The sequence below is a fragment of the Convolutriloba macropyga genome, chromosome 3 (genome assembly GCF_964194025.1).
Source record: "Convolutriloba macropyga chromosome 3, txConMacr16.3, whole genome shotgun sequence".
Taxonomy (NCBI): domain Eukaryota; kingdom Metazoa; phylum Xenacoelomorpha; order Acoela; family Convolutidae; genus Convolutriloba; species Convolutriloba macropyga.
Window position 1 is genome coordinate 72,138,827 of NC_134470.1, and position 24,917 is coordinate 72,163,743.

Sequence of the window (24,917 nt, forward strand, 5' to 3'; positions counted from 1 at the left end):
GCCTAACTAATGACAACAGATGCTTGTACCTGATTAGTGCAGAGTTCTCATTAGGTGACTTGTATAAACCAATTAGATTTTTGAGTTTTTATTCTTACCTGACCAACGTGGGGAGATTAGAAACATATATTTCATATCTCGAAAACGGAAATGAGCTGTTGAAAATTGATTTATTAAGCTGGTGATCTGTTGTTTTATAAACATAGTCATGGTAACCAAATTAATTCATTTTTACCTGCAAAAAAATCGGTTGCTCAACTGTTTGAGCGCACGTAATGTTATTTGATAATCGGAAATCTAAATATATTAAATAGGGACTAAAGAAGCTGGATAGCCATGAACTGTTTCTTGAAGGACCTTAGTGTTTTCAATTTGGCTTGAAACTTGGATAAAAGCTCAATTCAGAATCTCATTTCTGTTGTTTGACAAAATTAGATATTTACTTACTTAACCAAGTCGATTTTTTATCAACGAGAAATTGTATTAAATTTGATTTCGATTTTCTGTTTAATGTGAAATGTGTTACTCAGTTGTCATTGTTTATTCCAAAGAAAGAAAAAAATAACGAGACTGGTATTAACAACACTCGTATATATAGGTCTGTCCTAATTTGAAAATACACTAAAAATACAAAGCATGATCTACCCTTTTATATTATACTTGAGCAACGAATGTAGATTAGCCGGATCGGAACATTGTGAAATGCACATTATCGAGCCTCCTTGCTGCTTAAGATGGGCAATAATGCTTGCAAGCATAAAATAAATGGTTTAAAAAATTGAGAAAACCTTCATAAAATCAGTGTTAAATCTAAAAAAAACTTTGTAAAAGAAGCCACACAAAATTGTCGCTTCCCAGAACATTTTTTCACAGCAACTTTTCGCTCGTTCTCAGAATAAACAATGAATGAAAAGTATTCAAAAACATGCCCTTGGTTTTGACTTTTGTTCAACAGATTTATTAAAACATTTGTTTTAAAGTGTGGCATTTGGCTTTCATCCGTTCATGAGAAGTCATCGATTGAAAAAATACGTCACCATTACTCCTCTTCGAGTCGTAAAAAGACAGCACCCCAATAAAATCCAAGTCCTATGGATTGTAGAAAATCAAGAGGAGACCAATAATAGCTCCACTCAGCTATCGTAGCTATTAAAAACCACAATATCAAAGACTGAAGGAGATGTTCTTCGCTTGCTCGACCTTGTGAATGCGCTGCTCAATGTCATTCTCAGGGTCGAAAGAGGGACTGTTTTTGAGAGACTGGAGGGCAAAATGTGACATCTCTGGGTCCTGGCTGTGCACTTCCACAGCAGTCGAGGAACTACCACTTCCACCAGATTCCTCCAAAACAGACATCGCTTTTACTTGGTCATTTGACATCTGAGGTTCTTCGGGCTATAACAATCAATGTTTTCTACCTATATGCATCCACATCCTGTAGCAATATCCCGTCGACTATGTATGGTATCAATATATCTAGTATAGAGCAATGTTCCTTTTCGTTCAAAAATCATTAAAATCGGAAAAGAAGATACAGTTTCAATTTTTGATTTTTCGAGGAAATACTACGGTTTGAAATTGTTTCCATTTTTTTCAAAATTTAAATGCGCTAAAAGACTTAGGTGAGATACTTGTAAAATATGGATCACCAATTTTCGTTAGCCTTCTTATGCATTATTAAACGAAAGAACAAACCGACCAACATCGGATGATTTTGTTCTCGAGCGACAGGTGGGAGGCAATTTAATTTAGTGGGCGCGTATCTTACAAACTTTTTGAATCTATTGTTCCCCCAGTGTCTCATGCCCCCACTCCACTTTTAAACTTGAATGTTATATAGCACGTTATTATGTTAAAAGGTAGTACTGGAGGCGTAAAAGTTATCCGCCTATTAAGCTGGAGGGGGGACTGAAACAGAATAGATCAATCTTCATGGGTGCAAAAAGACCGACCCCAGAGTGGATCGCACCCTCGACCTCCAGGACGGGAGTCCGACATCTTAAACACTAATCTGTAACAGCTTTGCTATTCCATCTCCTAAAGTTGCCTTTACGTTAATAACAGACTTTCTTTTGAAATCAGAGCATTTTAAAACATAACCGACTAAACGTCGGAAGAATAGCTCTCAAACGACTAGTGGGAGCTCTAATCAATTGCAGCCTGCTTCAGTCGGGCGGGGGAGGAAAGAGGGAGGGGGAGCCTAAATGTGAGAAGTTCAATAGTGGAATTCAAATAACCACATTAGAGGTTAACATATACCACTATTGATTTAAAGTAAAAATTGGCACCAGTTTCGGCACACTTTTCATCTGGCTTTTAGTATTAAATTGCCGCCAATTGAGTTCAGCTGCTTGAAATTGTGATTGAGAGAAATTTTAGATCACGCGAAACGCAAAAAGTCAAGTGCGTAAAAGTCACTCAAAAAGTCTAAATTGTCAAGCAAAAATTTTGCATAAAAAAGACACACATGTTTACAATAATTTCTATGAACTTCGTTCAAGAGCAATTAATCACGCAAAAATAAGACAACAAGCGTGAAAAGGTCACTTGAGCGAAGAATGTTTTAGAAGAAAAGCGGAAAAACGGTCAAGCAAAAATTTTGCATTAAAAAGACACTACAACTGTTAACAAATTACAGTATTGCATTTTTTTCAATTTCTCGCGGATGAAATACAGTTTGAAGCGTTGTCAAAATTTTAAACTTTTAATTACGCTTACGAAGTTCTAGATCACTGTTAAAAATAGATTAACCACATTCCGCATGAATACAATAACAGACTTTTTAAAATAGGTGATTTCCCATTGATTTCCGCAGACTATGCTTGTAATGAGCCTGAAATTTAGGCATTTTGTGGGGTGGACTTTTCCTTGGAATATGGTTGAAAACTTGTCATGATGCGTTTGTCTTTTAATTCAGTTTAAACCTTGTTTTTTATTTATCGGTTTTGTTTTACGTAAATTGCCTTTTTTTTAAACACAATTTTCGGGAATGGAACTTTCTACTAGGGATCTTTTTTGGTATGACGCTTGAGGCCAATTTTTATTTTTACGCAGAGATTTAAATAGGTACGCTATTGTTCAAAAACTCTCAAAAACTGAATGGATCTGGCAAATTAAAGTTTTGCTTCCTTAGGAGAACGTCTTGAATTTATTTCGGCAAACTCATAAAAACGGTTGAGTCAGTGAGCGAGCAATCGAGTGAGCACAATTTTGTGTGCAAGCGTGTGTGACTGTGTACAAGCGTCTTTTATTGCGTGTGGGATATATACGCACGCACGCACACACATACACACACACAAACAGGCTCGCGCGCACACACCACACACGCAGAGATATGTAAACACCCACAAAAACACACATGTACAAACAAAAAATTGCGCTCACCCACGGGTTCAAGTAACAGACTCAAACGCAATTATAAATATATATATATATATATATATATATATATATATATATATGTATATATATATAACTATATATATATATATATATATATATATATATATATATATATATTATAAATATATATATATATATATATATATATATACATATATAACTATATATATATATATATATAATCACACAAAATTTTGAAATTTAGTTGAATGCTGTAATAGATTCATTGATTGTTGGTTACTAGAATTACCTTGTTTTTCCAAGGTTCAAAGAAATTGAACATCCTTGGGTGAGTTATTTTTTTTCATAAATTGGTGACACATTTGTTGAGGTCGTCAAAAACTCAAAAATGAACGGTGGTTTGTGTGACACTGATGTAGCAAGAGGGAAAGATAAGTCCCGTCGTTTAAAGGTTTAAATTTTTTGCAAACTGCTAAAAATAAAGTGAGAAAAGTTTGTCTGAGAAAAACTTCCAAATTTGAACATTTTCATATTCTTATTGCAGTAGTTTCTTAAATTCGCGTGCTCGGCAAATCGAGGTTTACTTTTTGTATTTTGGTTGACATTGCTCGATTTTAAAGACAATAACATCAAAACTAAGCAAAACAGTAGTAACAAAAACAGCGAGTTTAATAAAATTTCCAGTGCATATTTTTGCTTTTGGCCACTTAGGGTTTTAACAAAAATGCTTCTGTTAGCTTTTCGATTGCCTGTTTTGTGTCCTAATTTTTATATTGCCAATGCTCTATCTATAATAAACCGAGAAAAGAACTTAGTTTGTATTTCCCTCAATTTCCTCAAGATCTGTCCTAATTGCTTTTTGTTGCAATTTAAAAAAGCGAGAACTGCTTCTAAGTTTCCCACTATGTTTTCGGCTACAACCCAAAAATGCCAAAAATTAGCAAAATTGGATTGATTTGAAAGATTTCGTATGTTCAATTTTTGTCCATCCTGATGTTCTGTTATAAATAATAGGGATAGAAGTTCTGGTTTTGAAAAAGAAAATGACAAATTCGTAAACAGCATTTATTGCTGTTACTGGGAAATTTCTAAGGTTTCTTTAATTGCTATTTGATAGTTTTTAAAGGGTCAATGCAAGGTTCATAAATTTGTTGATTCGCTGTGTGATCGCTTTATGTCTTCAATGTTGATCGTGACAAATTTAGGGGCACGTTTTCCAACAATTAGTTTATTGGTAATTTTTTTGTTCTTGTAAGTTAAGGTCTCAATCGTTCGCATATTTTTACTCGAGTTTAAAAACTTTTAAACAGAACTACGTTAACTAAGCAAACTGCTTGTAGAATAACGTTTATGTTCTGTAACTTATGCGCGCCTTCCAACTTAGCTACAAGGGTAACATCCATTTCAATATTACAATCTTTTTTTAAGATTTGCTCACAATTTTTTCAAATATTAAGTATTTGAAAAGAATTTTTACAAGATTTTTGACCCCTTTTTGTTCATTTCTGTTGTCTTAACTCCCTGTATCATCAATGACAGTTTTATTGGTTGATACGGATAAATAAATGAACCTAGTTAAGTATTTGAGATTATGGCTTATCGTTAACCGTTTCAGCTCATAGCTATAGCTATTGCTTTTTACTATGTGCTGTTCGTTTTTCAAAAAAAAATTACTGAACTTTTGAGTTTTATTAGTATTTGTTGTATTTATTGCTGACTTATTACTTAATCTCGCTAATGGCAGATTTCATTGGTTGCTATTGAGTGACAGGTGAATCAATTAGCCGCTTCCGTTCAAGCAATCGTTTTCAAAATTTTGACACCTGGTTTTCGAAAAATAAAAGTTGATTCTTTGGTCTTTTTTGTGGTCTGATTGCTTAGGCTAAAAAAACAATAAAGTCTTATTGGCCTTCTAGTTCAGCGCAATTTTAATTAATTTATTGGCTTCAACTTTTAGCAAGCTCTTTCATTCACTCATATACCATTTGTTTTCTAAATGTTTGCGATTTTGTCCGTTTTTTTTAGACATTACTTCTGTTAAAAGGTATCTTGTGACTTCTAAAATTTGATTCTATGATGTGGTGAAGGATCTTGGCATGTACTTATGTGGTTTTCTTACTTTGACGCCACTGCCTCCCACAAGTACTTTTTAATATTGCCAAGTCAATTTTCGCCTCTTTTTTTTGTTTATCTGTCATTGAACCTCACAAGGTTGTATTATATAATAATTTTAAGGACGCGTAGAGTCAATATTTTCATTAATTGTTGTTAAATTTAGGGATTCTTAAAACACTAAATGTGCATAGATTTTGTTTTGTTCTTTTGAGCATATAGTGTTAGGGTCCTTGTTGACTGTCTTAGTTAAATATTGCATGAAAAAGTTTGAATTGTGGGGTCATCATTCATTCAATTCTTTGGAATGCATTTCAGGACTTGTCCTGATATGTTTTATTTTTTCCATTCTTAGGAACAGTTTTTGGTCATGCTTGATTTTTCTCAGTCTCTAAATGGCTTTTTAAGTGTCTAATTGTAGGTGTGCTTATCTCCTTTAGTTGCATGTATTTATGTTTCCTGTGGATAATTCAGATTAACAAAAAATAATTTTAAGCAATCTTTTAACCAATTCTTCAAAATTACCACAAAATAGACACTCTTATTTTAGTTTTTTCATTAGGTATTGTTTTCCTTGTATTGTTTTTTTGAACTAACATACCTGCAAAACAACCGCAGCTATATTATGGCAACCTACCAGTCACATTTTGAAATATTCCCCCTTTTGACAGTTGGTCGATCTTTATTCAACCAAACGTCTGGGTTGGATCAGTTGTGCTCCGCACTGCCAACCCCGATTGCGTTTGTTGCGTTTTAATTCTGACATCACTCAATCGATTAGCTCTTTGACTCACGCAAAGAGTAGCAAGTTATATATCGAACGAAACAATGAAACACGGACCTAATTAGAACACTCTATGACCTTTAGAAAACGTTCGACTCAATTCCTAGAATTTTTTTCTGGTCTCAACACCGGTCACTCTGATGCGATCTGCTGAATGTTTAAAAATTATTTGAGTCTAGGACTATTATTTATGGCGGAAACGTCCGGGTTCTAACAATTACCGAGCTTTGCACATCAAACCGTGATTGGGCTTCTTTAGCAAAGGGGGAAACTGTTTGGTTGGCAATTTCTTGATAAGCAACTTAAATTTGATTTTCTGTTTTACTTTATGTTTGCTAAAAAGTTCATGTTTGCTAACATGTTTCATGCTTGCTAATAAAGTTCCTACCATTTTCCGCTAATATTGAGACACTAATTCCTCAAATTTTCCATAAATCATGTTAATTTCACAGCGGTAGAATTATTGCAAAGCTTCAGAATTAGCACGCCAACAGAAAACTTCAAAATATTGGAAAACAAGCCATAAACACAGACGAAAACAACAGCTCTTAACATAGTTGGCCAATTAAATACGGCCCCACTAGACAACTGTGACGCAATTTAAGAATGTTGAAACAGACAACCAGCTCCAAAAATTTCCTTGCAAAATTCCCATTTTTTAATTAAACTTTTACTAACTTCGTATGGCTGAGGACTGGAAGGCTCGGCGTCTTCCATTATTTGGGTTTAACAGCTAACAGAGAAATCTGAAAATAAATTCACACATTATTCGTATTTAGCTCAATATTCAAACCAGGTAGGCGGTTTACAACCCCCACGCATTACGTTTACAAACCTGGTTAGCGCTTAAATTTATAATACTAAAAATTTGACCTCTAAACCCATAAACTATTGTGCTATAATTTAGTCCAAATGTGCCTCGTTCGATCAAAGGTGAAAAGAACGTTCACTACTACAATTACGCATCCGTTAATGGCCACATGATGGGCCGACTTCGCTTCCCTTAGAATCCGATTCCATAATCACAAAAATGCCGGTTAGTAAATCTTCCACAGTTCTTCAAATTTCACAATCCAGACAAATTAACTGTCAAAATGTCTCCTAAATTTCCAAACATTCCCTATAGAGCATTATTCGAGTGCATTATTCTCTCGCTCATTTTTTCTTGTTTGTTCAACTGACCTCTCTAAAAACCATTAAGGGTTGATAATTAGATTGCAAAAATTCCCCCAAGGCAGCTGAGTTAGCGAACTGTAAAGTATTGCGCGATAAAACCAGCAAAAATCAGGGTGTTGCTTCATAGCTCTCTGATACTCGGCAGAATTTTAGCAATAAAAACTCCTTGACCTATTCCATATCAGCTAAATTATTCACTTAGTAACTACCAGAGGGATTTTCCCAAAGAAAAACTGAGGAAATTTGGGGTTTATAACACCCCACATAAGCTAGGGATTGACGTGAAATTTAATAAATTCTGATCCATTTACTTGCATAAAAACATTAGATGCAAACGACCTCAATAACCGGCATATAAGTTAAGAAAACATTTCTTCAATAAACGTTTGCATTTTTGAATTAATAAAATTGCAGTCGTGTTGAAAAACGGCCGGAAAGTGATCGCTTTAATAATTTGCCAACTTGAAAGGCAAGATATTGGCCAATTAGTTTTTTTACAGCCTTTTAAAAATTCATTTCTGCAGCGGTAACCGTTACTTGGCCTTTTGGACGTTACTTTAAAGACGTTGTATTTACAAATAGCTACCAGCTAAGCTTACCTTTTATGTTTTCAATACATTCAGAATATTATTGCCTCGGTTAGGAAGTTAATCAAGCAATCAAATAACTAAACAATCGACTTCATAAAACGAAAAATGGGGAATTTAAAGACCCAGTTTTCCTGAATTACAAGTTCTCGGGCGCCTCAAATTTGTTCACGCGCAGTCGTAGGGGAATTAGAAAGTGATTTAGAATATTTTAGACAGCTGTCACATTTTAAGATATTATCAGGACATAAGGAACATTGCCGGGAGAAAAAATGGAAGAGGAATCACAACTTTGCTGTGCATGTAAAGCAACTTGAATCGCTAATAATCTCTAGGGATCGCTCGTTTTCTAAGCTGGGGCTTACTAGTTCTTATAACCCCGATATCCCAGCCTCAAAACAATCTCACTCTACCAAGTTGTTTGGAAGCCCCCAAAAATGAACAGCTCAGCCCCAATTTATTCTTGTCTAATACTTCAACATTAACTCAAGCTAGTGCGTGACCTAGCGGTCTTTTGTAACTGATCATTAAGTTTCGATTCTCAAACCAAACAATGCGTATAATACGCGAATTTTGTAACAAAAATACCAGTTATATTAATTGTTTCGTACAAAAATGTCCAAAATTTAGTGCAAGTCACGTTATGAGTTAACTTTTTAATAGCACAGATTGTATATAAAAAGCATCACATGCTGTCAATGTGCGATTAACTTGGCGACTAACTTTAAAATCCGTTAAGAAGTTATATCAAGTATCTCTGAGTTCACTTGATATTTGGTCGCTATTGAAGCTCGAAGTTGAGTTTAAACATCCGATTAAGATAAGAGGCAGCTCTAATGTGCAAACAAAGAACTGATTCAAGCATCGTAATCTAACAGCAATAATTTGAAACTGGACTACAAGACGGACAGATGTTACTTGGATTGCAAATTAGAATTTCTCGAGATCTTACAAACATTCTTTTATCGCTAAACTAACAAAACCTGTACATAATCTTAGCAAACTCTCCTCTTAAAAGACGCTCACCTTATTCTTGATTACATTTACCATAATTTAGAACTTTCCACTGTATCAACCTATCTTATCACAAATTCACCGATTATCCTTTGTAGTAATCAAACAAAACATTTGCCAAGACATTTTAAACATTTTTGCCCTAATTTAAACCCGTTCTGAGGACAAATTGTCTTCAGAAAAACTTTAGTTAAAATGGGAAAGGAAACGGAAGACACATCCGTGGACAATGCTGACGAAAATAGCGAAGACTCCAGCTCGGTCAAGCCGGTTGATCCCCTATCGGCCAGTATTGCTCTGGACCATTTAGACGCTGCCCCTCCTCGCGTCCAATACGCTAGTGCAACCGAGTTTCTATTCAGTTGTATCTCATACAGCATTGGACTTGGAAACTTGTGGAGGTTCCCTTACAAATGTTACAACAACGGCGGAGGGGCTTTTCTCATTCCCTATGTTTTATTCCTAATTTTTGCTGGAATGCCACTCTACCTCCTGGAATTAAGCATGGGCCAGTTTACCAGCAAGGGACCGGTAGCTGTGTGGCACGTATCGTATCTGTTTGTCGGAATTGGATATGCTGCTATTACGATTGCTCTATTCTGTTCAGTGTACTATAATGTAATCGTAGCTTGGATCTTGCGATACCTCTACTTGTCCTTCAAGGCGCTAATTTTCAACGACGCAGTTCCTTGGTCCAAATGTGGTCTCACAAACACTTCAAACGTAGAACCGTAAGTGAACCCGTACTTGCGATTTCCTGGACAAATCTCACTCATTCAAAGATTTAAAATTCATGATATAAATTTCAACGACTTTTATGTTTTTTACGCTTTTATCTTTTTTATCATAGTGAAGCGAAACCTATATCGTTTCGAAAACATGATCAAAGAGTAACTGACCTTTTTTCTCTGCAACTTGTGTTAAATGTCAGCCACAACTATGTCAGCCCCGAAATAAACCAAAATTAAACAACCGACTAAAGTCGAATGAATTGCTCTCAAGCGACCAGCGAGCTAGGGGTCAATTAAAAACTGCTTCAGTGTGGGGGGGGGGGGGCTTGCCTATATTGGCGTAAAATTATTATCTTAGAGGTATACTTACAACACATTTTAAACTGAGATGAAAAAAATCTGTGAAAAACAAGTGGTCAGACGAAAAACGGTCAGATAAATCGGCTTATCTTATAAACTGAAAATGTAAAGAGGCTTATAAAAAAATCGAAAGCTGCTCGAAGACAATTATTCTTTCCCAACAATAGACGAGGGTAGTTAAATAATTGATACTCCTATCTATCATTTTTTATTGTAAGCCAATGATGATGCCGAAAAAGCTTGACAGTGGGTCTCTCCCATTATAGTCTCTAAAGTCAACGCAGGGTACTGTAAAACCTCAAAGAACAAACATAAACCAACTAGCGTCGGATAAATTGCCCTCGAACGACAGATCGGGCAGTTTAATTAAAGGGGAGTGCAGACTAGATAAATTTTATGGTTGGGAAAATTCCGCCGAGAGAAAGGTTCGAACCCGCGAACTCCTGCAAACTATACCACTCGTCTCCTGCATCATTAACCACTCATTTTTATTTTACAACAGTGATGTTTTCTGAATAAGAGCACGCAGAAATATTTAGATCACGCAGAAACCAAGAAGTCAAGCATGAAAAAGTCACTCGAAAAGTGAAATCAAAAGATTGTTCTAAAACAAAACAGTCAAGTAAAAATTCTCCATAGTATCCACGTTAAAATAATTGCCTCAAACTTTGTTCGAGCACAATTAGAAGGCAAACAGAATATACGGGAAATCAAACCTGAAAAAGGGGTCGCCCTCTGCCTAATCTGCCGTTCTCTAGATAAGTCGATGTCCCAAGAAGCTGAATTTTATCAACATAGCTGGCAGATTGCCAGAAAATAGCCGCAATAGATTCGTAGATCGTCAGTCTAAAAAACAGTAAAAAGACAGACCAAAAAAATTCGTCTTTTCATTGAAGGCTGATCTGTTATATTTTGATTAAAAATCTGTATAAGTTATTGCTGCCTCTATTAGCTGATCTCAAATAACCTTCATTTAGAGTGACACACACCCATTTGACCTTATCTCTTTGAATTAAAGTAAATAAAAGTCAATTTCAAAGTGAGGAAGTCATTTTTGAGAGTGAGGTAAGTCAAGTGTGACCAAAAATTTAATCACGCGCATGAACAAAAAAACTCGCTCCACTAAGAGCGAAAAATGACGTCACACATGCAATTCAGTTGAAATTGCATGAACGAATGAACAAAAAGTTGCTGTGACGTCATATGGTCGTAACAAAAATCATGACGAAGAAATAAAAAAAAACATAGGACAAGTCCTGATGTACAATTCAAAGAATTTTCATTGACTAAAAAAAACTAGACCTAAAACGGACTATGAATGGATTCGAAAAACCATTTAGAAAAAAATCCGATCCAAAAAATTGAAAAAACAGTAAAAATTAAAGTGAAATTGCCGCATGTGAACAAAAAACCACTACCAAGAAACAGAATTTTTTTTCAAACATCGTTTTCTCACTTTACTTTAAAATTAGAGCGAAAAAAATTCACGCCGCAAAATCACTCGCTTTTTCTCACTACTCCAATTTGACTTCAAAAATCATGAAAATGTGTGAACAGATCTTAAAAAAAAGACAGCGCCCCAATACAATTCAAATTCTTTGAATTGTAAAAAACCAAGAGAAGGCCAATAATAGCCCCAGCTATCGCTGTGCGGCTATTAATAATTAATTTTGATGATAAAACTACTCTGACGCTCTTGGTGGGTTAGGTTACAACTAGTCAGTTTTTTAAGAATGTTGAAATGCTCCTTTAAAAAATAGCTTTATGAACTATTTTCAGCCGAATTATAACAACCTGTATTTCTGAAGGCAACAAATACAATAAAATGAGAAGCAATGGAACAAATTTGCGTCATTTGAACTATTGAATGATTAGAAATGGAATCATTGCAATTCTTTGTATACTAAACTTATTACTTTGTTTTAGCGAGGTGTTTCAGCTGTGTAGAACCGATCCAAGTGGATATTTCTGGAAATACGAAATTCTAGAAGAAACTCCTCGTATAGGCGACTTTGGTGGAATCAACTGGACCAATTTCGGATTCTTAATTCTAGCGTGGATTCTGGTGTGCCTTATAACACTAAAAGGGGTGAAGAGCTCTGGAAAAGTAACCTACTTCACAGCAACATTTCCTTATCTGATCATTGCTGCTCTTCTGGTCCGAGGTCTGACCCTTGAAGGAGCATCAACTGGAATTAAATATTATATAGCTCCCGATTTTCAGAAACTGACAGAGCCTGAAGTATGGAGCAGCGCGGCTACTCAAATTTTCTACTCTCTCGGTATCGCATTTGGAACCTTGACTACCCTTGCAAGCTTCAGTCCATTTGACAACAATGTTGTGAGGATGACTCTCACAGTAACCAGCATTAACTGCATGACTAGTATCATCGGAGGTTTCGTCATTTTTGGAGTAATTGGACATTTGGCACACCTCACAGGCAAACCCATTGACGAAGTAGTTGATTCCGGACCCGGTCTTGCTTTTGTAGTTTACCCCGACGCGTTATCTAAGATGCCTGGGTCAGCGATCTGGTCGATTCTCTTCTTTTTCATGCTGCTCAATCTTGGGTTTGGAAGTCAAATAGCTCAAGTTGAAACGTGCATCACAGCTATTACAGATAAGATACCCAAGCTGCAGAAATACAGAGCATTGATGACTGTATTGGCCGGAGTCGTAATGTTCCTTGCTGGGATTATTATGACAACACGAAGCGGAGTTCATTGGCTGAATCTTTTCGACACTTACTCTTGCTCTTATAGCCTGTTTGTAATTTGCCTCATTGAAATATTCGCTCTCATTTACGTTTTCGGGGGTAAGCGAGTTTTAACTCAGATCGAAGTAATGACAGGGAATAAACCGTGGAAATGGTGGCTCTTTACTTGGTACGGGTCCGCACCTATATCAATCATATTGATTTTCCTGCTCAATATATTTTTCTATAGCCCTTTGAAGTATCCCGATAAGACCCCTATTGAAGGCTGGGCGCAAGGAATTGGGTGGCTCACGGCAATGTGCTCCATAGTTTTTATTCCCGTAATGATGATAAAGGTCTTCCTCAATTTTGACGGACCATTTATGGAGCGAATGAAGCTTCTCCTTGAGCCGGATGAACTCTACCGCCCAATTTCACTTACTAATTTGAAAAAATTGAACTTAAAATTGAAGAAGATTGAAACTGAAACCGTCGTTCCGTACACTCCACATGCTAGAAGGCAGTCTCTTGCGATGGCAGAGGGAAACTTACTTGGCTTACCCACAACTCAAATCCCAAAAACAATTCACGAAGAGGAGTCATGATAAGATCAAAACTTTTGATAATTATAAATCCCTTTAAATAAATCGAGTATCTTTGATAAAGTAATGTATTAATAATTTGTATTTCATTAAATAACAAATTTTAAAAGTTTAATTTTACACTTCTGTTGGTATAACACTAGATTTAATTATATCCAGCAAAACGTTTTAACAGCACGAAAGACCCAGAAATGGCCGCTAAAAGGTGCCAAAATATTTTCCGAAGCAAAGAGCCCCCCCCCCCCCCCCCTCCATAGCAAGCCCAAAATAGCCATGTTGAAAACTCGAAAAAAATAAGCAAAAACGGTAAACATAACCAACCAACGTCGGGTGAATTGCTCTCAACCGACCGCCTGGCTTCGGTAGTAGCCAGCTGGGGCTTAGGGATGCTAGCATTGGGGTTTGGGAGTTCGGTTGTGTGGGCTGGACGAGAGGGGGTCCAAATGAGGATGAGGAGTACGCACGGGTTGAGGAGTTGGGGGGCTGAGGTGACCATGGGGGTCAAACTTAAAAGATTAAGAACCAACCTCCATACCAAGTAACTTTCTCAAAACAGTTTTGGTGAATCGCATAATTAGAGACTAGTAAAGCCTACGACTCTAAGAGGGCTGCTCAGCCACTTAATGCCCTCTAAGCGTAACATGTTTATCCCGTTTTTGAGGACGTTGTGTCAGCTGGGTCAGACAAAAGATTGCATAAAAGAGACCACAGGACTAATATAATTGCTGCCAACACTGTTTGAGAGCAATTAATCATCCTTCTGTAAAAACAAAACGTTGAAAACAGAATTCAATATTTGAATCGCAGAAATATATTGCCTAAAACGCCAAAGGTTAAAATTGCATTTACGAAATAATTATTATATCGAATTTCAAAGACAAACCCAAAAAATTACTATAAAAATTACGTGTGAAAAAAAATTGCTCTTAAAACTAGCTTCTCATTGACAACAAAAAAGAAAAAACAGATTTTAAAAAGAACTTCGAACTGTTAAGAATGTGAGCCAACAATAGCACAGCTCACTGCTCGTAGCTATATGCCTCTCGGAGTTAAACGATATGCTTACTTGCTAACAGCTCTTTCGTGATACCCTTTCCTAATTTTTTAACCTTCCTTTTCAGAATAAAACGAAAAAAGGTATGATCCATCCAACGGACGGAACAGTGAGTCCCAACTATGAAACAACGCAGCAGCCTAAGTATATTTACCGCAAGAACGCACTGTATTTCGAACTTCCAGCAATAGGCTAGACTTTAGGAGCCTCCTCAAGGGGTTAAATGAACACTGTAGCGATTAGGTGTCTAGCCCTAACTCCCGCATAACACTACAATTCTTATTAACCTCAGTTACATGTTTAATACCACGGCAGCCCCTTAGACAGATAAGGCGCTGCATAAGAGTACAAAAATTATCTTCGTTCAAATGTATCTTATCTTCATACGAATATATTTCGAGTGAAAAATTTTTATTGACTCTAGGATATGATTTCTCCAATGAACCTCAAGTTCGGATTTGAAAATCTGTACTGATTCAACTGCTGCAATACTATTTGGAATAACAAATGAAACCAAGTTATCGCAACTGCTCACCCATCTAATAAGTATTGAATGTGCTAATAATTCGAAAAGAAACGTTATTTAAGGAAAAGCCCCTCAACTTCTAAGATAGTTGGTCCACTCTAAAGGGAAAACTAAAAGAAAGAAGATGTCTTTTTGAGCCAGGCTTGAAGAAACATCCCATTGCGAAAAACCCCAACTGTTCAAAAAATTAGTTTGGAATAGTAAAAGAGTTGAATGTGAAGAATACGGAAATGCCAGAAACAAAGCAATGAAGAAGAGAAAACAATGGGGGATATTGTATGGTTCTGTAGTCACTGCAACGAGTTACTCAAAACAGAACTCCAGTTAGACAGGTTTTGTATGCGATATGTTGATGATATTGTATGTACCACGACGAAAAAGTAACGCATTGCATAAAAACTTTCAGTTTACAACTTAAAATGTAGATACAAACGTCGAACTGGCTTTTCATGACATGAATATGTGTAACCAAGGAAAATAAAGTGTTGCGCAAGGCACTGCGCATAGGTTTTTCCGTTGCACGAGTAACTGAAAAAGTTTTGGCACTTGAAACAAATCTAGATATATGGTTGAAAAATCAGTACCCTGAAAGTTGGACTGCGAAAATTGTGAACGAAACTCTCGTGGTAGGGAAATATTTTTGACTAGGAAAATGAAAACTTGCTTGTCTTCACTTGAGTATCGATAAAATTTAAATCTCACGAGGTTTATGAAGTTTTTTGTAGCGGATGTCAATCCACCTATGTCGGTTAGACTTGCCGTCATGTTACTACAAGGAACGCAGAGCACCAAAAAGTTGATTCACCAGTTGGCATCAAGTTAACGACTGCTGTGGTTTTTCAAAGGCTTTTAATAGGCGGATCGTTGACCAGTGCAGTGACACTGAAAAATTGATAACCGTGGAGGCATTGCACATAAGGCAACGAAAACCTAAATTACGAATGCCGGGAGAGGGAGCTGACACTCAAGTATTAGTCTGTCATGTGAGTCGGCTTGTTCGAAAAAATTTTAACGAACAATATATGCAAAAAGCAAAAAATCCGGCTATTTTGGAAGAAGGTCCCTCAAAACTTAATTTAGCGAAATTTTTGGAAATAGGAAAATCAAATATTTTCAAAAGTTCAAAAAAATGATTTAAACTAGTGGACCTATTCCAAGAACTCAAAAACTTTAATCTTTGTATTGATTGTTGATATAATTTAATTTTGTTAGAAAACACTCATCGAGTAAATTTGATAACCTGACGATGCTAGTTTTAGCAAAAATATTTTTTTTAAATTTAGAATTAGACTAATTGGCTTTTACTTTTTTAAGGTACGCTCTGTGTGTAATACTGCTAAAAATGAAGTGCTTAAGAGTCTTTGAAATTATCTACTGGTATACCAATAATTGGAATAGGAAAATCAAATATTTTCAAAAGTTCAAGAAATTTGATTTAAACTAGTGGATCAATTCCAAGAACTCAAAAACTTTAATCTTTGTATTGATTGTTGATAAATTTTCATTTTATTAGAAAACACTCATCGAGTAAATTTGATAACCTGACGATGCTAGTTATAGCAAATATGTTTGTTTTTAAATTTAGAATTAGACTAATTGGCTTTTATTTTTTTAAGGTACGCTCTGTGTGTAATAATGCTAAATATGAAGTGTTTAAGAGTCTTTGAAGTTATCTACTGGTATACCAATAATTTGGTCGTTGTGTTTCGAAAAACTCATCTTTCTCGTTTGTGACCTCTCCTTCCCCAGCTTAGCTGGTGCAAATCAATTGACCCCCCCCCCCCCCCCCACTCAAGTGCAAAATTTTTAACAATTATTCACATACGCACTTGGGGGCACAAACGGAAAAGATTCGAAAAAACGGATCTTTTCCGTTTGTGCCCCCCCAGTACGTTATGCTCCCCCCAGTGACAGGGCACTGTCATTACATAGTAAATCATTATGTAAAAATATTGCACGTGCGTCTGGGGGTTGCAAATAATATGCACCCACTAAGCTGGGGGGGCACAAACGGAAAAGATCCGAAAAAACTAATAGGAAGCTATCTTAAAAGGTTGAAAAAGCGCGCACTTAATTGTTATAGTTTTTGTTTCATCAAAAATTAAAGATCTTGACTACTAAATATTTGGCCGTCATATATCTTTTGTATATATCAACTGTGCCCCCATATTAGCATATATCTCTTCCAGAAATCGGCTGAATCGGAAAATTTTAATGGTAAAAACATTGTTAACAAGGGGTCTCATAAGCATTTTACAGACGGACTCCATTTAGTTAAAGGGCAACCAATTAGAAGTACGAGATCTATTTAAATCCGTGCGGCATCAAACTGCTTTTAGGGTTTGCACCTATCTTACAGCTTCGATCAGTTTTATCTTGGTATGTTATAGTTTCTGCCTCTGCGGATCACTCCCCATCTGCATTTGTTCTTTTTGGTGTAGTGTAATTTTTTGTAAGTAAATTTTAATAATAACTTTTCAAAAATCGTTAAAACTCTAGAGAGGCAATTGAAGCGTAATTTGGTTCTTGTACAAACGTCGTTAGTTTTGACATTAAGTGATTTTATATTTAGTGATTTTATAATCACCTGAAGGGTCTGACATCTTGATTTTATTGTTTGTTCAAAATTGTTCTCTACCTCGAAGTCCCCTTTTTTGTATGACATTAGTAACGGATCAAGTATTTGAATGAAGTATTTGAACGTGTAGACACACACAATGATATCATTTTCAGCGACTGTCAACAATTTCACTATTTCCGGTCTGATTTGAGTATTCTTGAGTTGTTGGGGATTTTCAGCCACGGCTGTGGGGACCTGGTCCCTGTCATCTTAATTAAAACATCGTCCGGTTGTTTCTACACGTTGAGCAGTCGCAGCCGAATTGCCGTGCAGATGTTTGTTTGACAAAATGTTTAATTGACAAATCTCCACATGATCTCGAGAATGCGACTTTTTAGTCCTGTAGAATGGCGAACGTCTGTGTGCTTGGCTAATCGATTGATGACTCGGCACGTTCTAAACACAAATTCGTTTCGTGCTCTCTCACTTCGTCTCTTCGGCAACTTGAAAATATCGTGCTGTCGACTCTCCTCGTCCAATTTCTGGCAGAACCAGGTCGCAGTTACTAGTAATCATCTTTTACTAGATTCACAAGGAGCAATACGTCAGACAGTTGAAGAAACATGGGTAGTGCAAGAATATTCAAGTGTCAATTGGTTGAGATAGTTGAGTTCTCTCTTTCCGGTGATCCATTTCAATACCTTTCTTTGAAATCTTTCAAGCTCATTGAGATCTCTGCGTGACGTCGACACACAGTTAAAGCCGTACAGTAGAACCGGAAGAACGAGTGATTTATAAAGACCTAATTTTACGCTCATTCTGACTTTCCCATGCACATTTCTCCTCAACATATAAAGGACTTGGTTCGCCTTACAAATTCTTGTGTCAACATGAAGTCTCCAAGAAAGATCTTATTGCACTGTGACACCATGGTCGTTGATAGCTTGTTTGCCATAGAGTTTCCCGCCAAGCAGCTTCATTTGATTCCAGACGACTTGGAACGTTATCTGCGAACAATTTTCTACTGCAAGATCCATTTTATTTCGCATTACCCATTTCTCAACCGCATGCAGGTCGTCCTGGAAATTCCAAAAAGTATCTCCCAAAGACAATAACTTCCGATAATCAGCAAAAACAAAAATCGTCTATAAAAATACAGAACAGCAGTGGACCCAAAAGAGCCTTGGGGTACTCCAATTGCTACTTCTAGTACTTCAGAGCATACATTGTCCAATCGCACAAATTGCTTTCTATCCTTGAGGTAGTCGAATAGTATTTCCAGAAGACAATAGCCGATGCCAATATGGGCAACTTTCCTCAGCAGCTCAAAATGAGGAATTTTGCTAAAGGTCATGACAGAGACAGTATACACAGCAACAATATCAGTATTGGTATTCTTGTCGATAGCCTCATATATCTGCTGCAGTAACTTGAGCATATTAGTCCAAACTGATTTTCGCTTGACAAAACCAAGCTGTTGCTTGCATAAGAATTTCACAACATGCTTATACAGACTAGAGTTTATGCATTTTTCTAGAACTTTGCTGACTATGTTCAGCAGTGAGACTGGTCTGTAATTGTCTACAACTTTTTGACCAACGTTTTTGTAAATTGGGGTTAGACAATCAAGCTTCAAGCTTTTTGAAATTTTCCTGAGACGTTTAATATTTTTGAACATCAAATGCAATGCAGAGTTGATGTTTCTATCGGTTTGTTGGAAAAAAGGGGGTGAAATACCATCCTGGCTACGAGACCTCGAGACATCCAAGGACGAAAAAAATTCACTGATTTGCTTCTCCGAGATGCAAAAATTTGTCAATGTTGTGTTTTTAGTTCGAATATCTTCAAGACCGAAGTTTGATTTTGCCACAAAAACTTAACAGAAAAACTCTTTCAACAAAATTAATTTTCCGACTATATCAGACCATTTGACATTTCCCCTCACAATCAATTTATGAAAGGATGAGAACTTGTACAAGCTTTTAAGGTGATTGAAAATGGAATAAGTGTTGCGCGCTTGCATTACTTTTTCTTGGTAGTTTCTTTTGACCTGCTCAGCAGAATCAGTCACTTCATTTTTAAGTGTTAAGACAAGTTGTTTTCGGTAACTTGTAGGACGTCGAGTCAAAGGTTTTGTCTGAGTTTTCAAAATTTTTATAGGATTTGAAATAAACGCTGTGATCCAAGGTGGAAGGGATTGTCGATGTTTTGTTCGTAGCGGTACAAAAATTTAAAGAGAGATGAAAAAAAGAATAGAATTCTTCACTGGTGTTTTAATTGTTAGTAAAAAATTTCGGTTGAAATGAGTTTGACGTTAGATCAGAATATTTTTCATTGAAGTTAGCAATTCCTAAGCTGTGAAAGACGTCGAGCACTGGTTTTACCACTTGAACGGGACATTCAAGCTAAAAGTGAATTGCTTCGCGGTCCCAGCAATAATAGACAAACGAGACATTTTGGCTGAGGCTTGCAGTGACTGCAAAGTTTTTAGAAAAAGTCACATAATGATTGTTGTGCTTGCATGTTGGGAAGCCGATGGCTTGGCAGAACAATTGTTTGTCAAAAATCTCTAAAATTTCTTGTTCATATGAGTCCGTGCTACTCATCGTGAGTCATTTCTTTTCTGGGAAATTTAGCTCGCCACAAACCAGTAGGGCTTTCTTTTTCCTGAGGTTCTTCAAGAGCAACTTAAAATCTTCTGTTTCGTATCAAAGGAGCTTTGCTTTGGAGGACTATAAGAAAAAACAAACAACAATTTCAGTGCACTTAAATTTCAAACTACAAGCGACGCCCAACCCCGGTAGATTGGTGGAGATTTTTTCGCTTTCAAGCGTATTTTTGACCGCAATAAGACTACCTCCGTGATAATTGCTTTCATCTTGGGTCGGCCGATCTGCACAACAACACAACAAAAACACAATAATCATTTAGCATTAATTCACAGCTATGGATCTTCTGGATTAACAATGTTTCGCACAAACAGAATATACTGAACTCGTTTAAGAAAATGGACATTAGCCAATTTTGGTCTGGTTTCATTATTTACTTAAACTTCGTGTATTGAGCTGCAAAATCTTTCAGAATCCTAGTCAAGCCTGAGTCTGACCTGAGTTGATAGAGAGGTCCACTTTCACGCCATCGTTGTATAGCTCAAGATTCTTTAGTTTTAATTTCTCTCTGAGAACAACTTGATTCAGCAACTCTCTTCTATTCTTCAGTTTTGGTTTTCTCTAAAGGCGTCATCATTGGAAAAAGCTGGAAGCACAAAAAGAGCTTTTTTATAAAAAGTTTCACGGTTGTCTCTAAATTGAGCCAACACCAATCTCACATCAAACTCTTTTGATAGCGTTACCAAAACGGTCGTCGGTTTTTTCCCTTCTTTATCGAACGTTCCCAATCGCTTAATGTCGGTAATTTTGGTTTTCACGTCAATTAGCTTTAGGAATTCTTTCACTTTTTCAGTAGTGGGGATAAATTTTTCATCTTTTCACTTCGCAGGGTCTTCTTAGATCCCTTGTATACGAAAGCATAACTTTGTGTTGTCGTGCAACTTAACTTTCATTTGCGGTTTCATTGATTTTTCAAAATTTATTTTGCAATTGATTGATTTCATTGATTTCTCATAAGTCACCTCATAAATTTTGAGCAATTTAATTTATTAAATGATTCTTAGCTTCATCATTTTTGCGTGGATTACCTCTACTTGTTAACATTTTCTGGGTTGCAGTAAAAGCAATTGGCCTTACCAATTCTGTGTACATATTCAATTTTACCTCCAAGTAACAAAAAGTTGGGATCTTTTCAGTTTGTGCCCACTTCTTAGTGGGCGCATATTATTTGCAACCCCCAACGCACGTGCCATATGTTTACCTTATGCTTTATTATGTAATGGCAAGTGCTATGTAACTGGGGGCGCAAAACAATCTGGGGGGACAAAAGGCAAAAATCCAAAAGTTGATGTACTATGTTTGATTCGAAAAAAAAGCGCTAAACTCTCTCTTTGCAAAATGAGGCACTTCCAGCAAAAATTTTGTAAAGAGCCGCAGGCTCCAAGTGTCATTTATGGTTTTGTCTTTGATGTATTTTCATTAACTGTCGCTTAAGCATTTACTGTTATTGTGAACAGTTGATTGAGCACTACTCAATAAATTGATAAGTACCCGTGTTGAGAAATTCTTCGGATTTAAACATAGGAAATCGTCGGTTTTTGTCGCTTTTACTTCGCCAAAACCGATCAGAGCCCTTACGTTTTTTCCGTCGTTTTGATCTGTTTTCGTCGGTATTTTAACGTAAGAATCGTCGGTTTTTGCCATTCTAAAAATCTCACAAACTGGACAGTCCCTGCCAGGATTCGAACCTTGGACCCTATATTACTATCAACCTTCTCCTCCACTGCACCACTTGTCCCTTAGTTTTCCTCTATTTCTTTTCTATTTAAAACAAATTGAGACTGGCAATACCAACAAAAAACGACGATTATCGACACTTCTTACTGCCAAAACCGACAATACCGACGAAAACTACGCTAATCGACACTTCTTACATCAAATACCGACAATACCGACGAAAACGTGGATAATCGACATTTCCTACATAAAAAACCGACGAAAGCGACAAAAGTCGACCAAAAACGACAGTTCTTGCTTCGATTTCGTCGCAATTTCTCAACCCGGGTAGTGGAGCCCTCCCTGTGGATTTTAAGCGGTCCGGTGCCGGCGAGCACAAACAGAATCATTCGTTAGGTGAAATGAAAAATAGATTATAAAGAAGTAATCAATACAATCTTCACGTGATCGGATCTCTCAAAAATTTTCTGGTTCTTCCAAGCATAGGTTGACACCTAACCAGGACCTGATGGTTTAATTATAAGTTGTTTCTTGTTTACAATGTGTCACCATCGAAAAAATAAACTTCTTCTTCTTTTGTTGTTTCGAATTCGTCTGCGTTTTCGTACGTTTTGTTTTTGACAATAAATTATTCGTGATATTGTTTTCTAATTTTTTTTGTCATTTGTATGCACACAATTCATCAATGGACGTAATAGTGAACACAAAATTTGAAACGTTGCAGCAGCTTTTAGTAATTTACCGCAAGAACGCACTGAATTAAAGAAGGCCAAATAAAATTGATTTTTTTTCAGAATATGCTGTGCACAGTTTTCAATTAAAACTCCTGAAACAGGAAATAAACCCCAGTGAAAGAGGCGGTAAAGTTTTCACGGAAAAACATGAAACAGATATGAGCATTTTAGGAAGAACGTGAGGACAGAACTAATGCCAACTGTTGTAAGCAGGATCAAGCGTGAAATAAGAAAAGACTCCGCAATGGTTCAAAGTTGACTTAAGGGAAAACTTGACAAACTGTCAGAGAGACAGAAGAGACTGCTGCAGAAAGGCTCTCATTGTAATTTTGTGATAATGGATGGCCGTGATCTTCCCAATTTTGTACTTGACGTCCTCTCGTTGGGACCTAAGCACCTTTTGAGAGACAAATTTAATGAGGTGCAATTCCTCGCAGACGTTGACATGTTTGTACTTGAAATAGAATTACGCGAGACTAAAACGGTGGGCGAGAAGCTTGGTGAAATTGAGACGTCCTCAAAATGTTATTACGAAAAATTTACTCGAAATCCCGATGGATAGAGGGTTCAAAAAAGTGCATAAATACATAAAAACCAAGGATTTGCGGGTGTTACCGTTTCACAAAGGCTTTGGTATCTGTGTTATGAAGAAATCAATGTAAAAACTTGATGATGCGCCAAACTCAGATAAGTTCCAAAAAATCAATAGAGCAAAAGATGAAATTGTGACCAAAAAATGAAAAAAAACAGATAAATACAATTGATGAAGCAGTAAACGACAAAAGTTAGCAAAGACTCGGATGAATATGTTCACAACCATCAATGTTTTATGGCCTAGCAAAGACACACAAAAAAGATACATCTCTCCAGCCTGTTCTTACGATACCTGGCAGACATCATGAAATTTTATACAGATTTCTGGCACCGTTTTTCCAGAAACTACGGGGCGCAAACAATGAAACCAACACGAAATATGCTAGAAAAACATATTGCTAGAAAGGATGTTTTTTAAAGCTAGCAGTGACAAATGTTCATTATAAATGCAACGGGATTTGGTATGTGAAATCAGATGGTCTAGCTATGAGTAGTTTTAGAAGACCTGTGGTTCAAATTGTTTGAGGTACCACTGCAAACACCAGAATTCAGTTAAAGTGTCCCATAATCTGATCAAAACAAGAATTGTCAAGACTGCAAACGACAACGGCTTTGCGAGGAAGAAGAGTAGAATGTGAGTCATGCAAAAATCCAAAAATTAACAAAATAAAATCACACGAACAGGCAGAATGTTGTGGGGAATTTTACGTATTGCCGCAATAAACAAGCAAGAAGGCGGGTTGAAATAATCACTGCCCTGAAATAATTTATGAGGTATGACATTTCTCCCGCTTCAATGAAAATTAAAATTGCGTAAAATAAAATTTTGATAACAATATGAATAATATTAATACTTATTCACCGGTTAAATAGTATCAACAATATATTTACTGGTTATCATAGCTAGTCATAAATAATAATGTATCAAATTTTAATTATTCAAAGTTTTCACAAGTCTTCTTTATCAATTATTAGCTCATTTGATGTACTGTGATCCGCTGATCGTATACGAGGATCTGTTGGTGATACCTGTCCTATGATAGGCGATGGGAAGTCATTTTCTATGGGTTCAACCCGCGATGCTGTGTCGACAATTGTTTGTACAACTACGCGTCGTTTCCTGTGGGGTAGAGCAAAGTTCGGGGGGGGGGGGCACGAATTAGTAGATTCACCAGACGAGTCTTCTTTATCGTATCCATAGTATTTAGGACTTTTTCTAGTCCGTTTTATTGCTCTTATCGGTATTTGTTGTAATGCTATTGCTGGAGCCGATGTAGATGGCAAGATTAATTCTGGTTGGTTATTTGTAGGAGGGGGTGCGATCAATACTTCTCCAGTTATGTTTTGCTGTTCGGGAGCAGCCTCGGGAATTTCGGGTAATACTTGGGGAGCGAAACTTTCCGGAATTTTGGGCATACGTACCTGCATTGCACGAGCAATGTTTGATTTATTTGATGAGACACCGCTTCCAGTTTCTCGCTTGCGATGCTTCATCTTCCGAACTCCCTTTTTTATGCGCGTGGACTCTTTTATGTGGCTAAGTATCTTAGCCTCAGTTGTCTTCTCATGCGTGCGGGGTCCTCGACGGTTAATATATTCTGTTAATTTCGTTTTCCGTTCTTCCCGAGTACCAAATTTGGCAATGTCACTATTGCGCACTGTTACTTCCACTTTCGCC

The 24,917-nt window shown here is 36.6% G+C and overlaps 2 protein-coding genes across 3 annotated transcripts in view; one reads left to right on the forward strand and one right to left on the reverse strand.

Moving 5' to 3' along the window:
- The window catches only part of LOC142336435 (uncharacterized), a 289,933-nt gene that overhangs the window by 38,075 nt on the left and 226,941 nt on the right, over positions 1 to 24,917 (reverse strand). For both annotated transcript variants that reach the window (XM_075385267.1, XM_075385266.1), the window contains exons 2-3: positions 6,938 to 7,007; positions 1,201 to 1,395 (exon numbers count right to left, since the gene is read on the reverse strand). In XM_075385267.1, the coding sequence (XP_075241382.1) occupies positions 1,201 to 1,395; positions 6,938 to 6,976 (234 nt within the window). In that variant the 5' untranslated portion in view covers positions 6,977 to 7,007. The remainder of the gene's footprint in view (positions 1 to 1,200; positions 1,396 to 6,937; positions 7,008 to 24,917) is intronic.
- Positions 8,106 to 13,545, forward strand: LOC142336433 (sodium- and chloride-dependent GABA transporter 1-like). The gene is made up of 2 exons (XM_075385265.1): positions 8,106 to 9,767; positions 12,054 to 13,545. The coding sequence occupies exons 1-2, from the start codon at positions 9,232 to 9,234 to the stop codon at positions 13,426 to 13,428; spliced, it is 1,911 nt and encodes a 636-aa protein (XP_075241380.1). The 5' UTR covers positions 8,106 to 9,231; the 3' UTR covers positions 13,429 to 13,545.